Source organism: Aspergillus novofumigatus (genome assembly GCF_002847465.1).
Source record: "Aspergillus novofumigatus IBT 16806 chromosome Unknown P174scaffold_4, whole genome shotgun sequence".
Classification (NCBI taxonomy): Eukaryota; Fungi; Ascomycota; class Eurotiomycetes; order Eurotiales; family Aspergillaceae; genus Aspergillus; species Aspergillus novofumigatus.
The window spans coordinates 1,100,086-1,119,274 of record NW_020194277.1 but is presented as its reverse complement, the minus strand read 5'-3'; the positions used below and the strand labels follow the sequence as shown (position 1 = coordinate 1,119,274).

General features: G+C 52.6%; 9 protein-coding genes across 9 annotated transcripts; 4 read left to right on the top strand and 5 right to left on the bottom strand.

Moving 5' to 3' along the window:
- The first annotated feature begins 65 nt into the window (after positions 1-65).
- Positions 66-1,177, top strand: P174DRAFT_512129 (superoxide dismutase). The gene is made up of 3 exons (XM_024831852.1): positions 66-406; positions 454-924; positions 994-1,177. Exons 1-3 carry the CDS (start codon positions 362-364, stop codon positions 1,108-1,110), a joined length of 633 nt encoding a protein of 210 aa, XP_024682470.1. The 5' UTR covers positions 66-361; the 3' UTR covers positions 1,111-1,177.
- A 134-nt stretch (positions 1,178-1,311) lies between these two features.
- On the bottom strand, positions 1,312-1,808 carry P174DRAFT_441146 (uncharacterized protein). The gene has a single exon (XM_024827239.1). It carries the CDS (start codon positions 1,765-1,767, stop codon positions 1,522-1,524), a length of 246 nt encoding a protein of 81 aa, XP_024682469.1. The 5' UTR covers positions 1,768-1,808; the 3' UTR covers positions 1,312-1,521.
- Positions 1,809-2,279: 471 nt separating this feature from the next.
- Positions 2,280-3,904, bottom strand: P174DRAFT_460012 (glycoside hydrolase family 47 protein; the record flags this gene model as incomplete). Its single annotated transcript, XM_024829831.1, has 3 exons — positions 2,280-2,540; positions 2,593-3,640; positions 3,702-3,904. The coding sequence occupies 3 exons, from the start codon at positions 3,902-3,904 to the stop codon at positions 2,280-2,282; spliced, it is 1,512 nt and encodes a 503-aa protein (XP_024682468.1).
- Positions 3,905-5,145: 1,241 nt separating this feature from the next.
- Positions 5,146-8,240, top strand: P174DRAFT_450822 (histidine biosynthesis protein HIS4; the record flags this gene model as incomplete). The annotated part of the gene is made up of 2 exons (XM_024828974.1): positions 5,146-7,993; positions 8,041-8,240. The coding sequence occupies exons 1-2, from the start codon at positions 5,575-5,577 to the stop codon at positions 8,238-8,240; spliced, it is 2,619 nt and encodes an 872-aa protein (XP_024682467.1). The 5' UTR covers positions 5,146-5,574.
- Positions 8,241-8,328: 88 nt separating this feature from the next.
- Positions 8,329-9,577, bottom strand: P174DRAFT_450821 (rRNA-processing protein UTP11). The gene is made up of 2 exons (XM_024828973.1): positions 9,378-9,577; positions 8,329-9,295 (listed from the first exon to the last, which is right to left on the bottom strand). The coding sequence occupies exons 1-2, from the start codon at positions 9,471-9,473 to the stop codon at positions 8,513-8,515; spliced, it is 879 nt and encodes a 292-aa protein (XP_024682466.1). The 5' UTR covers positions 9,474-9,577; the 3' UTR covers positions 8,329-8,512.
- Positions 9,538-10,355, top strand: P174DRAFT_420448 (uncharacterized protein; the record flags this gene model as incomplete). Its single annotated transcript, XM_024824863.1, has 3 exons — positions 9,538-9,557; positions 9,633-10,030; positions 10,102-10,355. 3 exons carry the CDS (start codon positions 9,538-9,540, stop codon positions 10,353-10,355), a joined length of 672 nt encoding a protein of 223 aa, XP_024682465.1.
- Positions 10,356-10,422: 67 nt separating this feature from the next.
- P174DRAFT_441143 (putative transcription initiation factor TFIID, 31kD subunit) lies at positions 10,423-11,722 on the bottom strand. The gene has a single exon (XM_024827238.1). It carries the CDS (start codon positions 11,497-11,499, stop codon positions 10,576-10,578), a length of 924 nt encoding a protein of 307 aa, XP_024682464.1. The 5' UTR covers positions 11,500-11,722; the 3' UTR covers positions 10,423-10,575.
- A 110-nt stretch (positions 11,723-11,832) lies between these two features.
- Positions 11,833-15,168, bottom strand: P174DRAFT_441141 (putative lipin Smp2). The gene is made up of 5 exons (XM_024827237.1): positions 14,654-15,168; positions 14,526-14,596; positions 14,154-14,451; positions 13,207-14,098; positions 11,833-13,157 (listed from the first exon to the last, which is right to left on the bottom strand). The coding sequence occupies exons 1-5, from the start codon at positions 14,760-14,762 to the stop codon at positions 12,224-12,226; spliced, it is 2,304 nt and encodes a 767-aa protein (XP_024682463.1). The 5' UTR covers positions 14,763-15,168; the 3' UTR covers positions 11,833-12,223.
- A 358-nt stretch (positions 15,169-15,526) lies between these two features.
- Positions 15,527-19,113, top strand: P174DRAFT_512122 (Fibronectin type III domain protein; the record flags this gene model as incomplete). The annotated part of the gene is made up of 6 exons (XM_024831851.1): positions 15,527-15,771; positions 15,827-16,020; positions 16,079-16,936; positions 16,975-17,096; positions 17,156-17,363; positions 17,468-19,113. The coding sequence occupies exons 1-6, from the start codon at positions 15,656-15,658 to the stop codon at positions 19,111-19,113; spliced, it is 3,144 nt and encodes a 1,047-aa protein (XP_024682462.1). The 5' UTR covers positions 15,527-15,655.
- Positions 19,114-19,189: the final 76 nt, after the last annotated feature.

Below are 19,189 nucleotides of genomic sequence, written 5' to 3'. Positions count from 1 at the left end.
ATGATATCACCACCAGCCACAACAACATAGACAATCAGTCTATCTCTCTACCTCTGGATATATACCACAATGCCTGGTTACTCCTGCAAGATGATGGATTGATGATGATGAAAGCAGAGTGCAGGACCAGTCACAGAGCTGGATTGGTCATAATGTGCTCGTAATGTGCTCATTTTTGCTCTGGATCCCAAGGTCCCCCCGACAGCTCTGTTCATGACAGCGAGGTACCTTGATATCAAATACTTTACCCCTCCATCCTCGTCTTCTCGTCTCTTCTCCCACCTCTCTGCGCTCAGCATTCACAGCACTCACAGATTCACACACACCCCAGTTTCAGATCCAGACTCGCATCACCAACACCATGGCACACCAATACACGCTCCCACCCCTCCCCTACGCCTACGAGGTAAGTCTCTACACCTCCAAAAAGTGACAACAGACTAACAATGCCAGGCCCTCGAACCCTACATCTCCCAACAGATCATGGAGCTGCACCACAAAAAGCACCATCAAACCTACGTCAATGGCCTGAACGCCGCGCTCGAGGCGCAGAAGAAAGCCGCGGAAACCAACGACGTCCCCAAGCTCGTCTCCGTGCAGCAGGCGATCAAATTCAACGGCGGTGGCCACATCAACCACTCCCTCTTCTGGAAGAATCTGGCCCCGGAGAAATCCGGAGGGGGCAAGATCGATCAGGCACCGGTCCTCAAGGCGGCCATCGAGCAGCGCTGGGGATCCTTCGATAAGTTCAAGGATGCGTTCAACACGACCCTGCTGGGCATTCAGGGCAGCGGATGGGGTTGGTTGGTGACCGACGGACCCAAGGGAAAGCTGGACATTACCACGACCCACGATCAGGATCCGGTGACGGGGGCGGCGCCCGTCTTTGGGGTGGATATGTGGGAGCATGCTTACTACCTTCAGGTACTTACTTCTCCATCCTCTCCGTCTTCTTCCGTCTTCCATGCTTTGTTGCTAATGAAAAATCACTAGTACTTGAACGACAAGGCCTCGTATGCCAAGGGCATCTGGAACGTGATCAACTGGGCTGAAGCGGAGAATCGTTACATAGCCGGTGACAAGGGTGGACACCCGTTCATGAAGCTATAGCTCAGTAGACTGTAGACTTGTAGTCTTTCATCGATGCAAGACACAGCAAGACCAAATGAATCTTAATGCCAATCCTAATCCAATCCATAACTCCATGCTAATATCAATACAATGGATGCAATACATGCAATACATGCAATACATGCAATCAATCATACCCAACAATCCCCATCCCCATCCCCAACACCTCGCTGCTGCCCCCTCGGCAACAACAGTAACCTGCCTCCCTACAATCCCCCTCTCCGAAACCCCCAGATCCAACCTTTCCGGCAACACAAACTCCATCTCCATCCCTTTTCGCACCGATTTAGGGTTAGGCCGTAGCCGGAACCGATGCAGCGGTGGCGCAGTCAACGCCGATGTGAGATCCCCATACCGTCTGCAAGCCCCTGTTAGCATTGTATAACCCTCCTAACCACCAGATACAGTTAGAAAGAGGGAGGGGTCATACTCGATCCTCAAATCGATACTCTTGCACTTCCCGAATGCATCTCTCGTACTGGGATCTTCAAGCCGAAATACCGCTCGCGTGTGAGACGCTGTCTGACCCTCATGGAAAAACAGCGAGTACGTATTCATACTCTTGGTCGATGCGGAGGGGAACATGACTGCGATGCGGCCGTTGGAAGTAGGACGGGGGTTGTTTCCTCCGCACATTGTAATTTGCTATTTGTACAAAAAGGATATGTATGTGTATGGACAGAGAGAATTAACAGAGTGCTACATGTCTACTTGTCTACCTGTTGTGCTGTATTTATAGGCTTCCACCAAGGTATGGGAGTTGAGCAGGATTGAGGGAATATCTGCCCGGATGGACCCCAAGGGTGCTCAAATCTGCTCACATGTGGGTCGGGAGAATGTAGTACTCCGGATTTCCTAGTTTCATCTAATTCTTGGTCAGTTGACTAGATAAATAATTACTAACTTACTAGCTAGTTACTTATATAGATGAGTACTACAGTTGCCATACCCCAAGGTACCTACTTTGTCCTCTACTCGACTCCTCCGCAGCCGAAGACATACATGACATATCCTGGTAATCAACGAATAAAGTCTGTATATTATAAGAATGATCTTCTTCATATATAAATTACTAATTATACCAGCCAGGATATGTACATCACGTATGCTGAACTCGGACAGGGTGAGCCTCAGTGTTGAACACAAACTTATTGCCACTCCCCGTTGAACCTGCCATTCATCCTCTGCTCTTCGTTAGCTTTATCTTCATCAACAATCGATATCGGACTCATACCTGGTGCATGCGTCAAGTACGCGTACTTCATCACCTCGGCAAACAGGAAACTCTCCTGGTTGTCATATCGATTTCCGCCATTTACAGCGTTGACGTCGGTCAACCCGGCGAATCCGGACCCCGTGCGGCAGTACTTGTTGATATTTTCAAAGGCCTTCCACACCCAGTCACGGTACTAACCACGTCAGTCCACAGTCACAAACCCTCCTGCAAAAGTCAGAACATACCTGCTTCTTGCCGGTGACGCGGTACGCATAGTAGAAGCTCTCAATCACTTCGGGTCGCAGAATGTATGCGCCACTTTGGACGTAAAAGCCGGCGCGCTCGTAGAACTCCTTCTGGTCGGCAGGCACCGACTTTTCATCCCAACCGAAACTCTCCGGTCCGATCCCGGTCAGCGTCTGGTGGTACGTGTCGGCGCATCCATCGACCAGCTTCAGTCCGAAATCGATCAAGTCGGTCCGGTCCAGCACGGTGCCGCCAAGCAGGTAGCTCCCTCCATCAAAGCAGGCCAGGTGCTGCGAGCTCAGTCCGAGCGAGCCTTTGTTGTACGTGGCCAGGAACGTGAGATCCGGCCGGGATGCGGGATTGGACGCCAAACGGCCGATGCTCGACTCCGCGGCGGCCACCCAGCGGTCCTTGTACGTTGCAAAGCGCTTGGGATCATACACGTACATCTTCATGAGATACTCGTAAAAAGAATCGGAACCGCCGTTCCAGCTAACGAAGCCGTTGGTGAATTGACCTGTTTGGATGCTGATTTCACTGCCGACGAGGCCAGGGAACGGCTCACCGGAGCTAGGCTGGGGCGCGAGTAGATAGGACTCGGCCCTTTGGCTGAGTTTCGCATACTCCTGGTCTCCCGTCAGATCGGACAGGCGAGTCCATTCCAGGACCAATGTCCCCGTAACCGCTAGCCCATTGGTCGTGGCGCCGTCATTGCCATGCGAAGTGATGTTGATATTATTGTACGGAACACCCGACGGCGTGTCAAAGGCGAACTTGAGCACGTCTCCAAGGTTTTTGGATTGCTGAAGGAGCATGTCCACCTTAGTGCTGTCCTTGACAAGGTTGGCGGCGGGTCCTTTGAGCAGGTCGTATCCAGACAGCATGCCGCCCAGGTACCGAATGGTGGTCTCAAACAGACTGACCGTGTCGGAAGTCTTGGAGTAGTCGATTTTGGCGATATGGTCCAGAATCTGATTGACGATCGTCGCGTTGCGCATCACAATTGCGGTGGACAGAGCATCGACCGCAGATGCGCCCCAACCATTTCTACATAGATCACCGGGTCAGGATGCACCTTGGAGTGAGGAAAAGTTTGCTGATTGCCTACCTTGAATCGCCATAGCTATTGGAAATAGGGAGCAGCTCATCATGAGGAAAAGCGTATTTCATATACCCATCCCAGGCATGGGAAAAGGCCTCTTTGACGGCCGCCGCGCGTGATGAGACATCGTTCTCGGGCAGAACCGTCTGAGGCAACGCCAGAGACGAGCTCACCAGGGCCAGAGCCACGGACAGAGAGGGCAAATGCATGATACAAACCAACCAACGAAAAATACAGAATCCCGAGACGAGAGAAAGATAGACACGGAGAAGTAGTGGTCCTCCTAAGACATTCAACAGCAAACGAGTGACAGCCTGAGGGAACAGGCGGATAGTTATATGACACTTTTTAGTCTAAGACTAAGAGCAGCGGACGAAGACAGACTTGATTGGAGTCATCCAGGTCGAAGGATGAAAAGAGGGGAGAAGGGGGCGCCAGGAAGAAGAGGCGACTTGAAAAGAGGAGTCGCGTGTTGAGCTGGAATGACGGACAGGATGAGGGATCATCGCATGAATGGATGGCATTCTGCAAGTTGAACCTGCATTACAGCCATCACTGGCCGATGCGACGATCATCATCTCCATTTATGTAGGATCATGGACTAGATCAGATGGACTATTGGAAAGATACATTAGTCTAGTGTCTCCTGGAGTCTAGATAGGGGCCTAGAGAGTGGCTGAATTAGGTATCCAACCCAACCCTATCCCCGTCACTTGAGCTTGGACTCGACAACGCTAAACTAGTTAATTACAGGGATCATTTGAACTCCAGAGGGTTATTCTGTGCCTTAGTTAGTTTCTGACTTATTTGCTATGATTCTGTCAGTTCTATCAGTCTATTCTGAATCTACGCCCTTTTATGATGGCATACAGATATATTCTGGTATAAGCTGCCTGAGGATGCTGTTTACTTGTTGTGCTTTCCGTTTTGGGATGTGATGAACGTGGATTATGCAGGGGTAAATCCATGGTATTATTGGTACAGTCTGTACACAGTCAAGACAGTACTGTCATTATGCATCACTCACTCAAATAGGACTGGGACTATGAGTCAGCTATTCCTCTGCATTAACTAGTTATGACCAACCAGAGCGAGGTACAGAGGAGATACTCTTCTATACTGGCTATAATACCCTGGTGATAATAGTTCTCTAGCTTGAACAGAATGTAACATCTTGGTCCGTAGCAATGCTACCTAATATCACTTCTTCTCCTGAATGGTCAGCTGCCAAGGTCAGATTCAAGTCAAATCACAGCTGACTTCTCGTCGTCATGGCCCTCATGGAAGCAGATGACCCTACTGCATACACTGGGCAGCCACCAGGAACATGTGAAGAAGGAAACGCCATGGGAAACGGGCCGACTACGGAGAAAAGAATCCTTCTATAACCTTGATATTAACCTTGATTCTTCCCCTCTTCCGAATACGATGCCAATCATGCCAGAGCTGATGCGAGACAGCCCTGGACAAGAACATCTGGTTGTAGACTCCGCTCATCGGCGCCATTTCAGATCAGTCCATAGAGACCACAACAACTAACACTCAAAGACCTGCTGTAATATATTCGGTCAATCCCATCTTCAGTAGACGGTTAATTTTGATATCAATTACAAGGTTCACAGTGTCTACCCTTGTCTGTGTAACTTGCACTCCTCTTCTCACTCGCTGACTCCGATGCGGGCCAAAATTCTCTCCCCGTCCCAAAAAGAAATTCTCGCGATGAATCATTTCTCCCCTCGTCATCCTCCTCTCCCTCTCACCTTCTCTTCCCCAGGCTAGGGACTTGGGGTTTGACGACTTCATCATCATCATCATCTTTTTCATCAGATCTGATTGATCTTTCATCTTATAATTGCCCATCAATTGTTCCTCAGTCAAAATGGCTACCCCAATCCTCATCTCCTACAACCCCACCTCGTCCTCCTCCGGTCTCTCCCTCTCCCAGATCGCCTACTTCGGCCGCGTCCTCATCAAGGTCTCCTCTCTGGCTCAAGCTGAGGAGTTCCTGCGTCAGAATTTCCGTCTCCTCGATGTCTACGTCGATGCTACCGACATCGCTTCCTCCGGTGACATTGTCGATATCCTGAACGGTGGTGCCGCCAAAGTATTCATTTCCCTCGATCAATTGACCTCGCTGTCCCAAGAGCAATCCGTTCCTTCGTCGCGACTCGTCGTGTATACCTCCTCCGACAATCAGGTGCATGCCTTTCAGTCGTGGGTTGGTGAGGACGCTGAAAGAAATGAAGCCGGAATCTGCACCGAGTCTGCCGACGTCAAGACTCTGGCCGACAAATTGGGCTTGAATCTTGAGGCTCAGAACCTCTACCGCACCTACACCGCCAGCACAGTCACCGAGGACGCCGTGAAGGAAACATTGAAGCAGGGTGCCGTCAGCATTGTCTCTGCCGACGCCCTCACCCTCGATCACAAGAATCCCAACGGCAAGATCGCCGCCGGCGCACTGGTTGCCGCTCGTGCTGTTGCTGACCAGAGCAACGGTCTGTACGCGACTTCGGTGACTGATGAGCGGGGAGTATGTCTGGGCCTTGTCTGGAGCAGCGATGAAAGTATCGCCGAGGCTCTCCGCACTGGCACCGGTGTCTACCAGAGCCGGAAGCGGGGTCTGTGGTACAAGGGTCAGTCCAGCGGTGACGTGCAGGAGCTGATCCGCCTGGGCTTTGACTGCGACAGCGACTGCCTGGTCTTTGTTGTCAAGCAGATTGGCCGCGGCTTCTGTCACCTGGGTACCGCCAGCTGCTTCGGCCCTTACAATGGCCTTGCGCGTCTGCAAAAGACGCTTCAAGCCCGCAAAGCCGATGCGCCGGCCGGTTCCTACACCGCCAGACTGTTCAATGAACCCAAGCTGACCCAGGCAAAGATCATGGAGGAGGCTGACGAGCTGTGCCGCGCCACCACCAAGGAAGAGATCGCTTTTGAGGCTGCCGATCTACTCTACTTTGCCCTGACTCGCTGCGTGGCTGCGGGTGTCAGCTTGGAAGATATCGAACGTAACCTGGATCTGAAGAGTCTCAAGGTCAAGAGAAGAAAGGGCGATGCCAAGGGTCCGTGGGCAGAGAAGGCTGGTCTGACTCCTGCCGCAGCCGAAACGAAGCCCGCCGCTCCAGCAGCTCCAGCTAAGGAAGAAGCCGAGAAGGATGACTCTCGCATGGAGATGACGCGTGTGGTCACCGCATCCACCCCTATGGACAAGGTCAAGGAGTACCTCAAGCGTCCTTCTCAAAAGTCCAACGAGGCCATCGTGGGTCTCGTTCGACCCATCATCCAGGATGTGCGGGAGGGCGGCGATGCAGCTGTGCTCAAGTATACCCACAAGTTTGAAAAGGCGACTTCCCTGACGTCTCCCGTAATCCGCGCCCCTTTCCCCCCGGAACTGATGAAGCTGTCGCCTGAGACCCAGGAAGCTATCGATGTCAGCATCGCCAATATCAAAAAATTCCACTCCGCCCAGAAGGATACCAATGACGTCCTCCAGGTGGAGACGATGCCCGGTGTCGTCTGCTCCCGCTTTTCTCGTCCCATCGAGCGTGTTGGTCTGTACGTCCCCGGTGGCACCGCCGTACTGCCGTCCACCGCCATGATGCTTGGTGTTCCCGCCATGGTTGCCGGTTGCCAGAAGATTGTCTTGGCTTCTCCTCCCCGGGCCGACGGCAGCATCTCTCCCGAGATTGTCTACGTCGCCCACAAAGTGGGAGCCGAGAGCATTGTCCTCGCCGGTGGTGCGCAGGCCGTGGCCGCCATGGCTTACGGAACGGAGAGTATCAGCAAAGTGGACAAGATCTTGGGTCCCGGTAACCAGTTCGTGACGGCAGCCAAGATGCTGGTTTCCAACGACACCTCGGCCGGTGTCAGCATCGATATGCCCGCCGGACCTAGCGAGGTGTTGGTCATCGCAGACAAGGACGCCAACCCGGCCTTTGTCGCTTCAGATCTGCTGAGCCAAGCTGAGCACGGCGTTGATTCGCAGGTGATTCTGATCGCTGTCGACCTGAACGAGAGCCAACTCCAGGCCATCGAGGACGAGGTCGATGCTCAAGCCCGGGCCCTGCCCCGGATGGACATTGTGCGAGGATCTCTGGCCCACTCGGTGACCTTCGTGGTGCGTGACATTGATGAGGCCATGGCGCTCAGCAACGAATACGCGCCGGAGCATCTGATTCTGCAGGTCCAGAACGCAGAGTCGGTGGTGGAGAAGGTCGTCAACGCCGGCAGTGTTTTCATCGGACAGTGGACCCCTGAGAGCGTTGGTGATTATTCTGCGGGTGTCAACCACTCTTTGCGTAAGTTTCATCACTTCCCGTTGCAGGAATCAAGCTAACATCACCAGCAACCTACGGCTACGCCAAGCAGTACTCTGGAGTCAACCTGGGCTCGTTCCTCAAGCACATCACCAGCTCGAACTTGACGGCAGAGGGATTGCTGGGATTGTCTCGCACGGTGGAGCAGTTGGCTGCCGTTGAGGGATTGGACGCGCACAAGCGGGCCGTGAGCATCAGAGTCGCGGCGATGAAGAAGAATCAGGCGTGATGACCCTTTAGTTTTTCGGACTTTACGACGAGATGCAGTTATTGTATTCAATTAGACATGAGCTTGACGGAATGAAATTTCTAGTTTTCCTCGTTAATGAGTTCCAATACATAAGATGAATGGTATTCACATTATATGCGCCTGAACTCCTCAAGCCTCTGTTATAAACCAGCTAAAAGAACTTTTGCTTGACCTCCAGCCCAATGCAAGAAAGAAAAAAAGGGAAAAAGGTATCATAGACATGAGCTGCAGTGAGAAAGACCAGTCCCAGATCACTTCTTGCGCTCGCGGATCTTCCATTTGATGCCATCCTTGTTCGTTCCCCCAACCGAATTATCCATCCGCCCTCGCTGCCAGTCCAGCTCACGCTCGGCGGCAGTGATATCGGCGTACTGCTTCCGAAGCGCCTTGAGCTTGTTCTCACGAGCCTCGGCAGCTCTCTTCTTCATCTTGCGGACTCGACGAGCCTCGACGAGAGCCTGCCTCTCCGCCTCGAGCTGTTTCTGCGACTTTTTCTGCTGCTTCTTCTGCAAATCACCAAACGACTGTTGCTCTTCCTCCTCATCCTCTTCCTCAGGATCTTCTTGAAGTTTCCGTTTCTTCAACGCCCGCTGCTCCCGCCGATCATCCGCAAAGACCAACTTCCTCGCCTTCTTTTGCCCGTGCTTCTCCTTCGGCCCGAAATCGAAATCAAAGTCATCATCGTCATCCTCTGTCTCGGATTCGCTCTCATCTTTCTTCTCCCCAAGAGCCTCCTGAATCCCCTCCTGTAACCTCACCTCCTGCTCCACCTTCTCGATCTCCCGCCGTAGCCGCTCCCCAGTCGTCCGCAGGTACGCCGCATCCTGCGTCTTCAGCAACTTGATTGCCTCATGGCTCAGTCCCCGCTTCGCGGCTGAGTCGCGCGCCGCGGCACCGTGCTTGCCTTTTTTCTGCGAGTGCGCGGACATCATCCCGAAGGCGAATTCATCTGGGTTGCGGCTGGCGGCGAGTTCCTGGAGGCGCTTGAGTTTGGCTTGTTTGGCGTTGTAGTCTTTGGCGCGGAGGGAGTAGTCCTGTCATCTATTGTTAGTACCTCTGTTTCTTTCCAGTACAGTTATTTGAGGGCGAAGGGGATGGGGAAGAAGGTGAGTGTACTTTGTGCTTCTCGAGGATACCCCATTTTTCGCGGCCGTCAAGTTGGCCTCTTTCGCGGTGTTGCCGTCTTTGGACGGCGTTGCGCATGGACGACATTTTGTAGGGATTTCCTTTCTTCTGGTTATATGATATTAAACAGATCAAAAGGTGAGGGATAGAAATGGTTGAAGTTGAAGAAGCGTTGGTGTCTTGGAGATGAACTGCGGAGTTTGGAAAAATTCGGCTTGGCGGTAAACCGTAAACCTCATCGGACAGAACGTCTTATGCAGGCTACGACTACGACCACAACTACGACTACGACTCGGCACCTGCGTTTCACTCATCAATTCACACCAGGGCTTGCTCAATTGGGCTTGTTCTACGCCGTCGGGAATTTCTCAAACCAGTCATTGACACCACTGTCCATCAACAAACCAACCGGTCAAGGCCTGCCTCCGAGGCATCGGCATCAGCCAGCATCAGCATCATGGCCTCAACATCAGCATCAACAACAGCAGCAGCACAAAGCTCAACATCGTCACCCACACCACAACCCCAAAGCACCCGAAAATACAACCTCCACAATCCCCTCCCTCTATCCGCCGCCCAGGAAGCCGAAGTCAAGCAGCTCTACTACAAACGCGTACGAGCGCATTGCGCCCCGGAGATCAAAGGTGTGTCTGCTCTGCGCCCGTTCCCCAAGCGGTCGAGAAAGAGGAAGAGAAGAAGGCGCTAACGACTACAGCATTCGCGGAATGTGCCGTCAATCGAACGGTAACGGCTACCTGGGTATGTCGGGCTCAGCGGCTGGCGATGAACTCGTGTATGGTTGCGCATGCGAAGCCGGAGGAGGAGGACCGGGCGCGGGAGGAGTGGTTCGCGACGCATGAGGAGAGACGGCGGGCGAGGGAGGAGGAGTTGGCGAGAGTGGAGAAAAGGAGGGAGGAGGTGATTCGGATGATGAGGGAGGATGAGGCGCGGAGGAAGAAATCATCTTGAGAGTTCTCGACTCTCGACTCTCGACAGTCGTCTGGCGTACATAGGGTGGCGTTGATTGTTTTGCATGATTGATTGGGGAAGACAGTCATTTCATTATGTACATGTACAATACGCTTTGCTTTGCTTTGCTTGTTTGACCAGCGCCGGCATCAAACCTTGACCAATGCAAGATCATGGAATCTCCACACTAACCTATGCGCCCAACTCCGTCTAAAGGGAACTAAACATCCGTCATAGCCTTGTCCTCATCTCCCTCACCGTCCCCCATGGCCGTATCTTCCCCAAATATATCCTCCATCTTGCCATCCTCATCATCCTCGCCCATATCCTCATCCCCTTCCTCCTTGACACCTGCCATCCCACCACCAGCGTTCCTATCCTGATCCTGACCGACGCCCGCCTGCGCCGCCGCATCATCAACCTCCTCCTCCCCTTCACTGTCCCACTCATCCTTCATATTCCACCCCGTGCCAGTCAGACAGAACCGCTCCGGCGGCAACCGCATCCCCCCCATGATAACACTCTGATTGGCCGCGGACGTACTCTTCGCCTGGGCCGCAGTGTCAAACCCCCTCGAGGCACCGGGCAAAGCCACGCGATTCCGCTCCGACGCAACATCCATCAGAAACTCCTTCGGCAGCCCCGTCTGGAACTGGTAATGGAGGCGCGACGCGATGCTCAGCCGCAGCGCAGGGAGCGTCACGCTGTTGACTTCTACCGGGCCGCGACTGCTGCTGGGCCCTGCGTCTGTGGCGCCTGCGTAGCCCTCCGTCACGAGGTGGACCGCGTCTTGGAGAACGCCTGAGGTGTAGCGGTACGCGAAATCGAGGAGTTGCAGCGGGACCCGTTCCTGGTATGCGGTTACGCCGAGCGAGGCGAGAAGCATGTGGATTAGGCGGACATCGCGTGGGCGCCGTGATTTGCCGCTGTCTGTGAGTGACGTTGATGGGATCTGAGTGGGCTGGGGAGTTGCGGAGGGCATCGCTGTGTTGGGTGCGGTGGTGGTGGAGGTTCCTGTAGGGTGAGGTGGTTGCGAGGAGGCGGTGGTGTTGGCTGTGTTATTTGTTGATGAGGGTTCGGCTGGCGGTGTGAGAGGTTGATTCGATGTCGAGGCCGGAGCCTGCGCTTGAGCTGGCGATGCCATTGTATGTGCTTGATGGTTGGATAGGTGGATGGTAAGAAGTGAGGTGAGGTGAGGTGCGGTCGGAGAGAGGTATGATAGAAAGTATCGGAGAGTTCAGATATCGGTCCCACGGTCTCAGAGAAGCATCCACAGCTAGATCATAGCAAGCATAGCATGAATTTGAGAACAAAAAGACGGCGATTTAACGACAGAGCGTGGTTGTGCTATTATTGAACTGAGGTTTTACAGTCTGTCGCAGTTGATCGAGGAGCTGGATTTCTTCGATTCCATGCGGCGCTATGCCATATTCGGCAGTCATCTCATCGGCTCTAATTCGATGCTTAGAACAGCCCACCAGCGACGAGCCATTCGACAAGACAGAAACAACTCGATTATATAACAATATGTACTTGTATTCTAACACTCTATCCAGGTGCGAATACTTCAAGAGACAACTCTGAATCAAACCATGCAACTCGCTGAGAATCTCTATAGCGCCAGGTGGTCCAACAATGCTCACAACAGAAACAAGAACAAGGCAACAATCAGTATGCAATTACTCAACGCCGCTTATGCAAAGGAATCAAGATGTCAGAGAGGCTCTGATAATGTGGGCCGACGCTGTCACAACAATTGATGCGAGGGTTGGGTATCATTGAACGTTGCAAAGCCATGCGAAATAGCTTCAGTTATATCCAAAAAAGACGTCGTGATCTAATACTTTTCACGCTCTGTCTCGGTTTGCTCAAGCAGATCGAAGGGTTTCCGAAGTTGGGGGAAGCCTCGAATTTAGCAGCTTGGCCTCTGCGGCCATATCATCCGCATCTTCGTCTTCGTCTTCGTCTTCGTCTTCCTCGACCCGGGTTGAACCGTCTGCGGCCAAAGAGGCGTTGGAGTCAGACAACCGAAGTCCGTCCATCGACTCTTGTGAGATGTAACTCTCTCCAAGTTCGTCAGCCTCCTCATCAATTTCACTGCCTTCTTCTTCGGTCAACTCGCCGTCATACTCCTCCTCTTCCTCATCTTCTATCTCCTCGTCTAGCTCATCTTCGTCCTCTTCGTCTTCTTCATCACTATCCGTATCCGAGAATATCTCCACATCCTGAGGAGCATCTCTCCAGTAGGTGAAATCGGTACAATTTTCACCCCCAGGCTGGACCAGCAGGCTGACAGGTGGGAAGAAATGATCCAGCAGTTCCTGCATGGTCACGTAACTGCTCTTGTACTTATTCAGGCTCAGAAGATCCAAGGATACCTCTGCGTTCGAGTTGATGGTAAAGATCCTGGTGGACGGAATGTTGACCGACCGGTAACTCAGCGCGTCTGTCAGACGGTTGCCGAAGCCAGCGTAGAACGGATTCTCCTTTCCGTTGAAAAGACCCAAAATGTCCCGCAAGCAAGCCATCTTGAACACCTCCGGTTTCCTCAGGTAGATTTCCCGCCTGAGCGCCGCAATCGTCCGGTCAGGGCTCATAATGACAGGACCCTTGGGTAATCTGTAGCCATCTTGGCAGACTCCGTAAAGGTACGTACGGGTGGTATCCGCCTGACCTACAGATCGACTTGTGAGATACATGATATTGTAGCCGTTATTGACTATGTCGGTGTAGAGCTTCGCCACACCAGCATGAGTCCAATCCCGACCGATCATATTCAACACATGGCCCAAAGCATCGGACCTGCACATCGTCAGTACCTTGACATATAATCCACGGCATGAAAACTAACTTGGTGATCGTCCCATCGATATCGGAAATGACAATGGGCGTGGTACTATTCCAGAGGTACATGGTCGCAGTACAGGTAGCTCTGTTCACACTGAACGACATTGGATTGGCACCAGGCTTTAGATTCAGTGCCTTGAGCTGGTCACTCGTCAAGCGAAGAGTCTTGGCATAATTCCGGGTTTGTTCTCCTGGAGTCGAGTCTTGAGTAGGTGACTGTGGAGGGGTAGGAGGGCCTGGCTGCACATCGGATTTGGCACGGTGATGCCGAGTCGGATACGGCGACTCGGACACAGGGTGATCGGTGTCGCTGTGGTACCCAGGGTCAGAAATAGCATTTTCACTCATGGCCGAGTGTGGTCGCATCGAATTAAAAGTCGCTCGGCGGTTGGCTGCCTCCTTTGCCTCCTCGCTACTGTAGATCCACAAGTTTCCATGCTCGTCCGCTCCGATAAGGCCTCCAATGTCATAGCTTCCCTCCAGTTCCTCGGCCAATATCTTACGGGCAATGAGTTCGGCACGCAGAGCGTCCTCCTCGTTGCTTTTGTAACCGGTCATGTCGAGCATGAGATCGCCCGTCTCATTGACGCGAGTTGGAATGTTGGATGACGACAGTTTCTTTGACAGAGAAAGTGCGCGCGAAACGGCTTCCTGCGGCGTGAGTAAAGGAGGACTCCGAGGGCGATCGGTGAGATTGTGGCCGTCGCTGGTTGTGGGACTGGGAGGCTGCGATCCAACTGCAAAACCACCCTCGTTGGAAGTGCCGGTATTTTTCTTCGCTATTATTACAGGCTCAGACGATGCCCGGTCAAAACCTGGTGCGTTACCCAAGGAGCCGCGGCGGAGTCGGCCAACACTGGTCTCTTCCGGGGATTGCGACAGAGGAGTCATGGCACCTATATCCATATGAGCTAGAGCCTCAGATCCTGACCAAGGAAAGCGCCACCGTACCCAAATCACTAGATGCCCTCGCCCCTCGCGAAAGCAGAGGTATGTCCGAGCCTGCTTTCGCATCCTGCAAATGAGTAGCGGCGGAGGATTTTTCGAGGTCCAGAAACTCCGGTTCCTGAAGAGAAGATGGAAGATCTTCCTCGCTCCGCGTTCTCGGACTAGCCGCCGGCGATACTAGCGGTGACGTCTGCAATGAAGCGGGGATCTCGTCTGATGTTTCAAAGACGAAAAAGGCCTCTCCGCCCTCCCCGAGCTTCATCGCATAGTCCTGCTTGACTCCATTGACTTGAAATTCCACCTGGAAAAAAAAAAAAAAAAAACCCAAGCTCAGTCAGGTCCAAAAAAAAATTCTCCGGGACAGCATATCGGTACCTTCTTCTCATATGGACGAAGCAAAGAGAACTTGCCAAATCGAACATGAAACGGTGAACAGGCGAGTGTTCCTATCAACAAGCATTAGCAAAAAAGGGTCATAGACACCAATATGTATGAAGAGCTACCATCTTCCTGCTCAATGACAATGACATCAATGGCCCCGCTCAAGGTGGCTGGATTGATGGAATTCCATGTCTTCGACACCGAACCGCTGATACTTCGGACGTACTGCATCACGAGATGGCGCCGTCGGATGCGCCTTCAATTTAATTCGGATGAACCAGGGAAGCGAGTAGAGACAGTGAAGACCGACGATTGAGATAGGTAAAGGCAGGAAAGGTATGTGTAGTAAAGGTTTGAGACTATGTCAGCAGTCGGGAAGTTGGCAGGAATTGCCGCCTACATATGACCCATGTGACAATGCCCGAGAGAGCGCTCCAGCTGCGACATACCCAGTTGGGGAAAACGAGCGGAATGCCGTCTGAAACAAGATTGGGCTAAAATACAAGGAACCAAAGAGATCTATATTTGGACAACAAATAGACCTCTAAACAAAGCGACAAGAGAGACAAAGAGGAAAAGAGCAAGAGATTGCAAAATGCAGATAGTAGTACCCGGATAAAGGATTCTGATGATAGAGTGTTGGCTGTTGGGGAGCACCTTTCAATGATGATTACTGCAGGGCGCTCTCAACCGCCCAACGAGGGCCAAGTCACATGTCACGGACCGAATGGAAATGGATTCCTAAGGCTGCAGCAGTTCGCTCAGATGGAAACTTCCTCGGTTTAGGTCTTCCGGAGAAGGGCCGGCTGGGCAGCACTAAGCCTGATTTGGATGCAACTCTGCGATCTTCGTGCCAAGACTTCTCATTCGCAAAAACAAAAAGCCTTGTTGACTAAGCTGAAGATCAGTCAGCTGACATCACATGACCTCCCTTATCTGGTTAGTGCCATGTTCCTCTCAACTGATCTACCGAAAGACTCGCATTTAACAACGGTGGTGGATAGTTAGAAAGGTTCACAAGAGGGCGAAAGAAGAGGCTGAGGATTTTCTCGCCTGTCAATTCCTTCTTTACCCCTCTTTTTCCCCTTTCATTACGGCCACCTCCATGGGTGCCCAATGCTGTGATGTATGAGCCGTTATATCTTTCCTTTTACGCCTACCCCAGCGTGGTTCCTCCAGTGAGGGTACGAGGCGTCATGGCTCTCTTCCTAGCTGTCGCGATTCTATGGGCACTTATATGGTGAGTTCGAATATTTGTTTTGCCTTTGGCGATCTTCTATCTAATATTCATGAAGGTTACTATATCGTGCATGGCAAGTTTGTCAGACTCCGAACGAAGTACTGGTCGAAAAGCTCGGGTTGGACATCCCTCCGCCACCAGAGGTTACTCTAGAGGAGATTACCGCCCGTGAAGTTCGCATCGCCTGGAAACTGCCCGACTTTCACAATTCTATCCACAAGCACATTATTCAAGTCAACGGCTCCAAAGGTAGCTTATTTTTGCGTACTAATTTTGCAAGTTACATCGACACTAACCACCTCAATAGTTGGTGAATCGAAACGAGCGGAGACTGCGGTGGAAATCTCAAACTTGGTGCCAGGAAGTATATATCACATTTGCGTCTTTTCCGTCAGTGCGGCAAATTTTCAGACACCCAGCGCGGTTATTCATGTTCGGACGAAGCCTCTTCCTTTGTCGCAATCTCAGCAAAATGCCCCGGTTGGTAGCCCGACAATTCGGGCCTCAATCCCACGACCCACTGCTGGGTTGGTCGCTCCTTCCGCCCCTTTGATGGCTCGCGAGCTTAGTGGAGGACAACTGCAAGGAAAACGTTCCTCCGCCGGACGGAAACAATCTCCCGCGGCTAGCGGTGTCGACCTCCCGCATGGTCATCCAGAGGATACTCAGAAACACGCAGCGCATAGTGATAGCAGTGAGACCTTGGAACGGTTGGCCGACAGGCTGAAAACTTTGCAGCATGAGAATGAAAATGTGGAGAAGCAGGCAGCGGAGGAAGAGGAGGAGCATATCGCGCTTTTGAAAGAGCTTGAGAGACAGCGTGACCAGCTGAGAAAGCGTGTGAAGGAGAAGGACGAGGCCAGTGGCGATTTGAAGAAGCACGTCAACAAGCTCGAGAGCGTCAATCGAACCGTCCAAAATGAAAAGGCCAAGCGCGAGAGGCTTCTGCAGCAGAAAGAGACTGAACGAAAGAAGCGCAAGAAGGAGATTATCCGTTGGCGCGAGGAGATGGAGCGGATGACTACTGAGGTTGCGCAGATCAACGAGGAGAAGGCTCGCATGGAAGAGGAAGGGAAAAGAAGTGCAGACGAGGTTCGAGAGAAGATTGCCAAGGAGCAGGCCGAGATGAAAGTTCTCGATGAAGAGATTCAGGACAAAGGTGGGCGTGTCAAGAAGCTTGAGGAGGAGCGAAAGCGTCAGCAGGGGGAGACAGCGAGGATGGGAAGGAGTTGGACCGCATCGACAACGAGCGAGCAAGGCAGTGGGAGGTCAAGTTGAGCAATCTCAATGCGCGATATGCTGCTTTAGTGAATCTTCACGCACAGGTGGGTACCCAGACAACGCACTGGCGTTTTCAGATTGAGGGTTACTAACTTAGAAGAAGGCTCAGCAACAGTACCAAGAGGCCCAGGAGCGCCTCAAGTGGTTGACTACCCAGCGTTCAGGCAGCAGTGGACCGTTCACTCTGCCAGCTCTCGACCTGGACATGTCAAATACTGCGACTATCCGTCCGCGCCGCCATCGCAGCTCTCTCAACAGCAACGTCTCCTCCCCGATGAATTTTCCCGGCTTGGAACCATCGTTCCCTGGCGGTGTCAACTTCAATCCACCTTCCACCAACTCGCCTACATTTGCTCCCGCTCCTGCCTTCTTCAATATCAACAATGGCATGACCCTTCCGGGTCTCTCTGACCAGCAAGATCCGATGCGGGGGATCTCGATCTTTCCTTCGGTAATCCTCAAATGAGCCCACGGGCTGATGCCCTGCTCCCGTCTGATCTTTTAGGGGATGAAGAATCTCCAGAACCCCCACGTCCAATAGTTCGACCTCGTTTCTCAAACCTGGAATTGTCCGAATCGCAGCGGGAAAGCTATTCGCGCGGCCCGTCGTCTCCTGAGTCTGCAGTGGGAAGCAAACCAGCTAGCATTTTCGCCAGCCCCAATGAGGATCGCAAAGAGACCGAGCCTCAATCTACACATGTTGATGAATCTAGGGATGCTCCTAAAAGCGCGACGAGAAGGCTGTCGGGATTATTTGGCTTCCATCGTCCTCGTGGTAAAACACTGGCGGATGAGCCGCCTTTGCTGGGCACCCTGAAACCCGGACAGAGCCAATCTTTCCCCAGGAATCTGGACGAAATGGACCCCATCGGTTCAAGGCGTCGGAGATTGAGTCATACAGGCAACTGGGCCAACCCGATATCGTTGCTTCCCAGGAGTAATACTGCCGCTGTCACCGCAGACAGCTCTTCTGACCACCTGCCGTCGCGACGAGCAGGATTCACCAGTATCTTCTCCCCCAGCCGATTCGGTTTCGGCGGTGGCAGTAGCAGTCTGCTGAAGTCGAGCGAGCCCTCTGATCTCAGCACTGGTTACAATCAGTTCAGTCCTCGTCACGATCCAATCGATCCAGCATCGATTCTAGGTACTGTCCGACGAGGTTCCCTGTCCCCGAGACCTTCGTCAACCTTTTCCTTCGATAATCAGCTTCCTCATCCCTCGACGGATAATCGTCCTTTCGGGTGGCCGTCTGCTGAAAAGCCTAACCATCGCAGTCTTCTTGGATTCGATTGGGCCTCCCCGTCCAGCTGGTCCAGAGCTCAATCTCGTCGGCCATCTATTACGTACGGGTCCTCTGGTCACTTGCCCCTTGGGCTGACTGGTGAGCCTGATTTTCCTCAGGAGTCTTTTGAACGCCAAGGTCGGCCATTGCAAGCCCCGATTGGTACACGACCTTCGTCCTCCCATCGCCCAGTAACTCCAAAATTGAATCCGGCAGCACCCACGTTCAAGACCATCTTCAGCAGAAAGTCCGACAAGGATAAGGATAAAGAGAAAGGAAAGGAGAAAGAATCCGATGTGCCTTTTGATTTTCACATGGAGGAGGGCTCTCCGTCGGAGCCGCGCATCTCGAGGGATTCGCGTTCCCGGTCCTTGTCCATCTTCACTGGTGATTCGTACGAGTCGCTGGAGCGCATGCCGTCGGCCACTTCTGCGGACAACAGCAACTCGAAGGAGTCGTTTATTCGAAAGATCACTCGAAAGGGCAGCTCGAGCAAATTCGGTTCTTGGAAGGAACGCTCCGGCTTGTTCTCGAAGAAGGGCGATTCGTCCCAGGGTGACATCGACGAGGATGCAAGTAGCGAGGCGCAACTTGCCAAAAGTATTGACAGCACTGTCTCCAGCGCTCCGTCTGCAGACAGATCGACTAGAAGCAGTCTGGGGTTTTTCAGCCGGAAGTCCAAGAAATCGGACAAAGCTGCCAGTGAGACAAGTGAAAGGCCTAGCGAATTGGCCAGCGAGACTGGCGATGATGAGATCGCCGAGGAAGAGGAACCTTGAGCTGGGCTTAGCCTTTTGTGATCCTCTGTTTTTGATGTTTCACTCCTCTCGATAACGGATTGCACAAACTGCATGT

Coding starts and splice junctions, on each gene's coding strand:
- P174DRAFT_512129 (XM_024831852.1), top strand. CDS start 362: ATGGCACACCAATACACGCTCCCACCCCTCCCCTACGCCTACGAG. Junction 407..453: donor CCCTCCCCTACGCCTACGAG/GTAAGTCTCTAC, acceptor TAACAATGCCAG/GCCCTCGAACCCTACATCTC. Junction 925..993: donor AGCATGCTTACTACCTTCAG/GTACTTACTTCT, acceptor AAAAATCACTAG/TACTTGAACGACAAGGCCTC.
- P174DRAFT_441146 (XM_024827239.1), bottom strand. CDS start 1,767: ATGTGCGGAGGAAACAACCCCCGTCCTACTTCCAACGGCCGCATCGCA.
- P174DRAFT_450821 (XM_024828973.1), bottom strand. CDS start 9,473: ATGTCGTCCATGCGCAACGCCGTCCAAAGACGGCAACACCGCGAAAGA. Junction 9,296..9,377: donor GTATCCTCGAGAAGCACAAA/GTACACTCACCT, acceptor AATAGATGACAG/GACTACTCCCTCCGCGCCAA.
- P174DRAFT_441143 (XM_024827238.1), bottom strand. CDS start 11,499: ATGGCATCGCCAGCTCAAGCGCAGGCTCCGGCCTCGACATCGAATCAA.
- P174DRAFT_441141 (XM_024827237.1), bottom strand. CDS start 14,762: ATGCAGTACGTCCGAAGTATCAGCGGTTCGGTGTCGAAGACATGGAAT. Junction 14,597..14,653: donor TGTCATTGAGCAGGAAGATG/GTAGCTCTTCAT, acceptor GCTTGTTGATAG/GAACACTCGCCTGTTCACCG. Junction 13,158..13,206: donor ATCGATGGGACGATCACCAA/GTTAGTTTTCAT, acceptor GACGATGTGCAG/GTCCGATGCTTTGGGCCATG.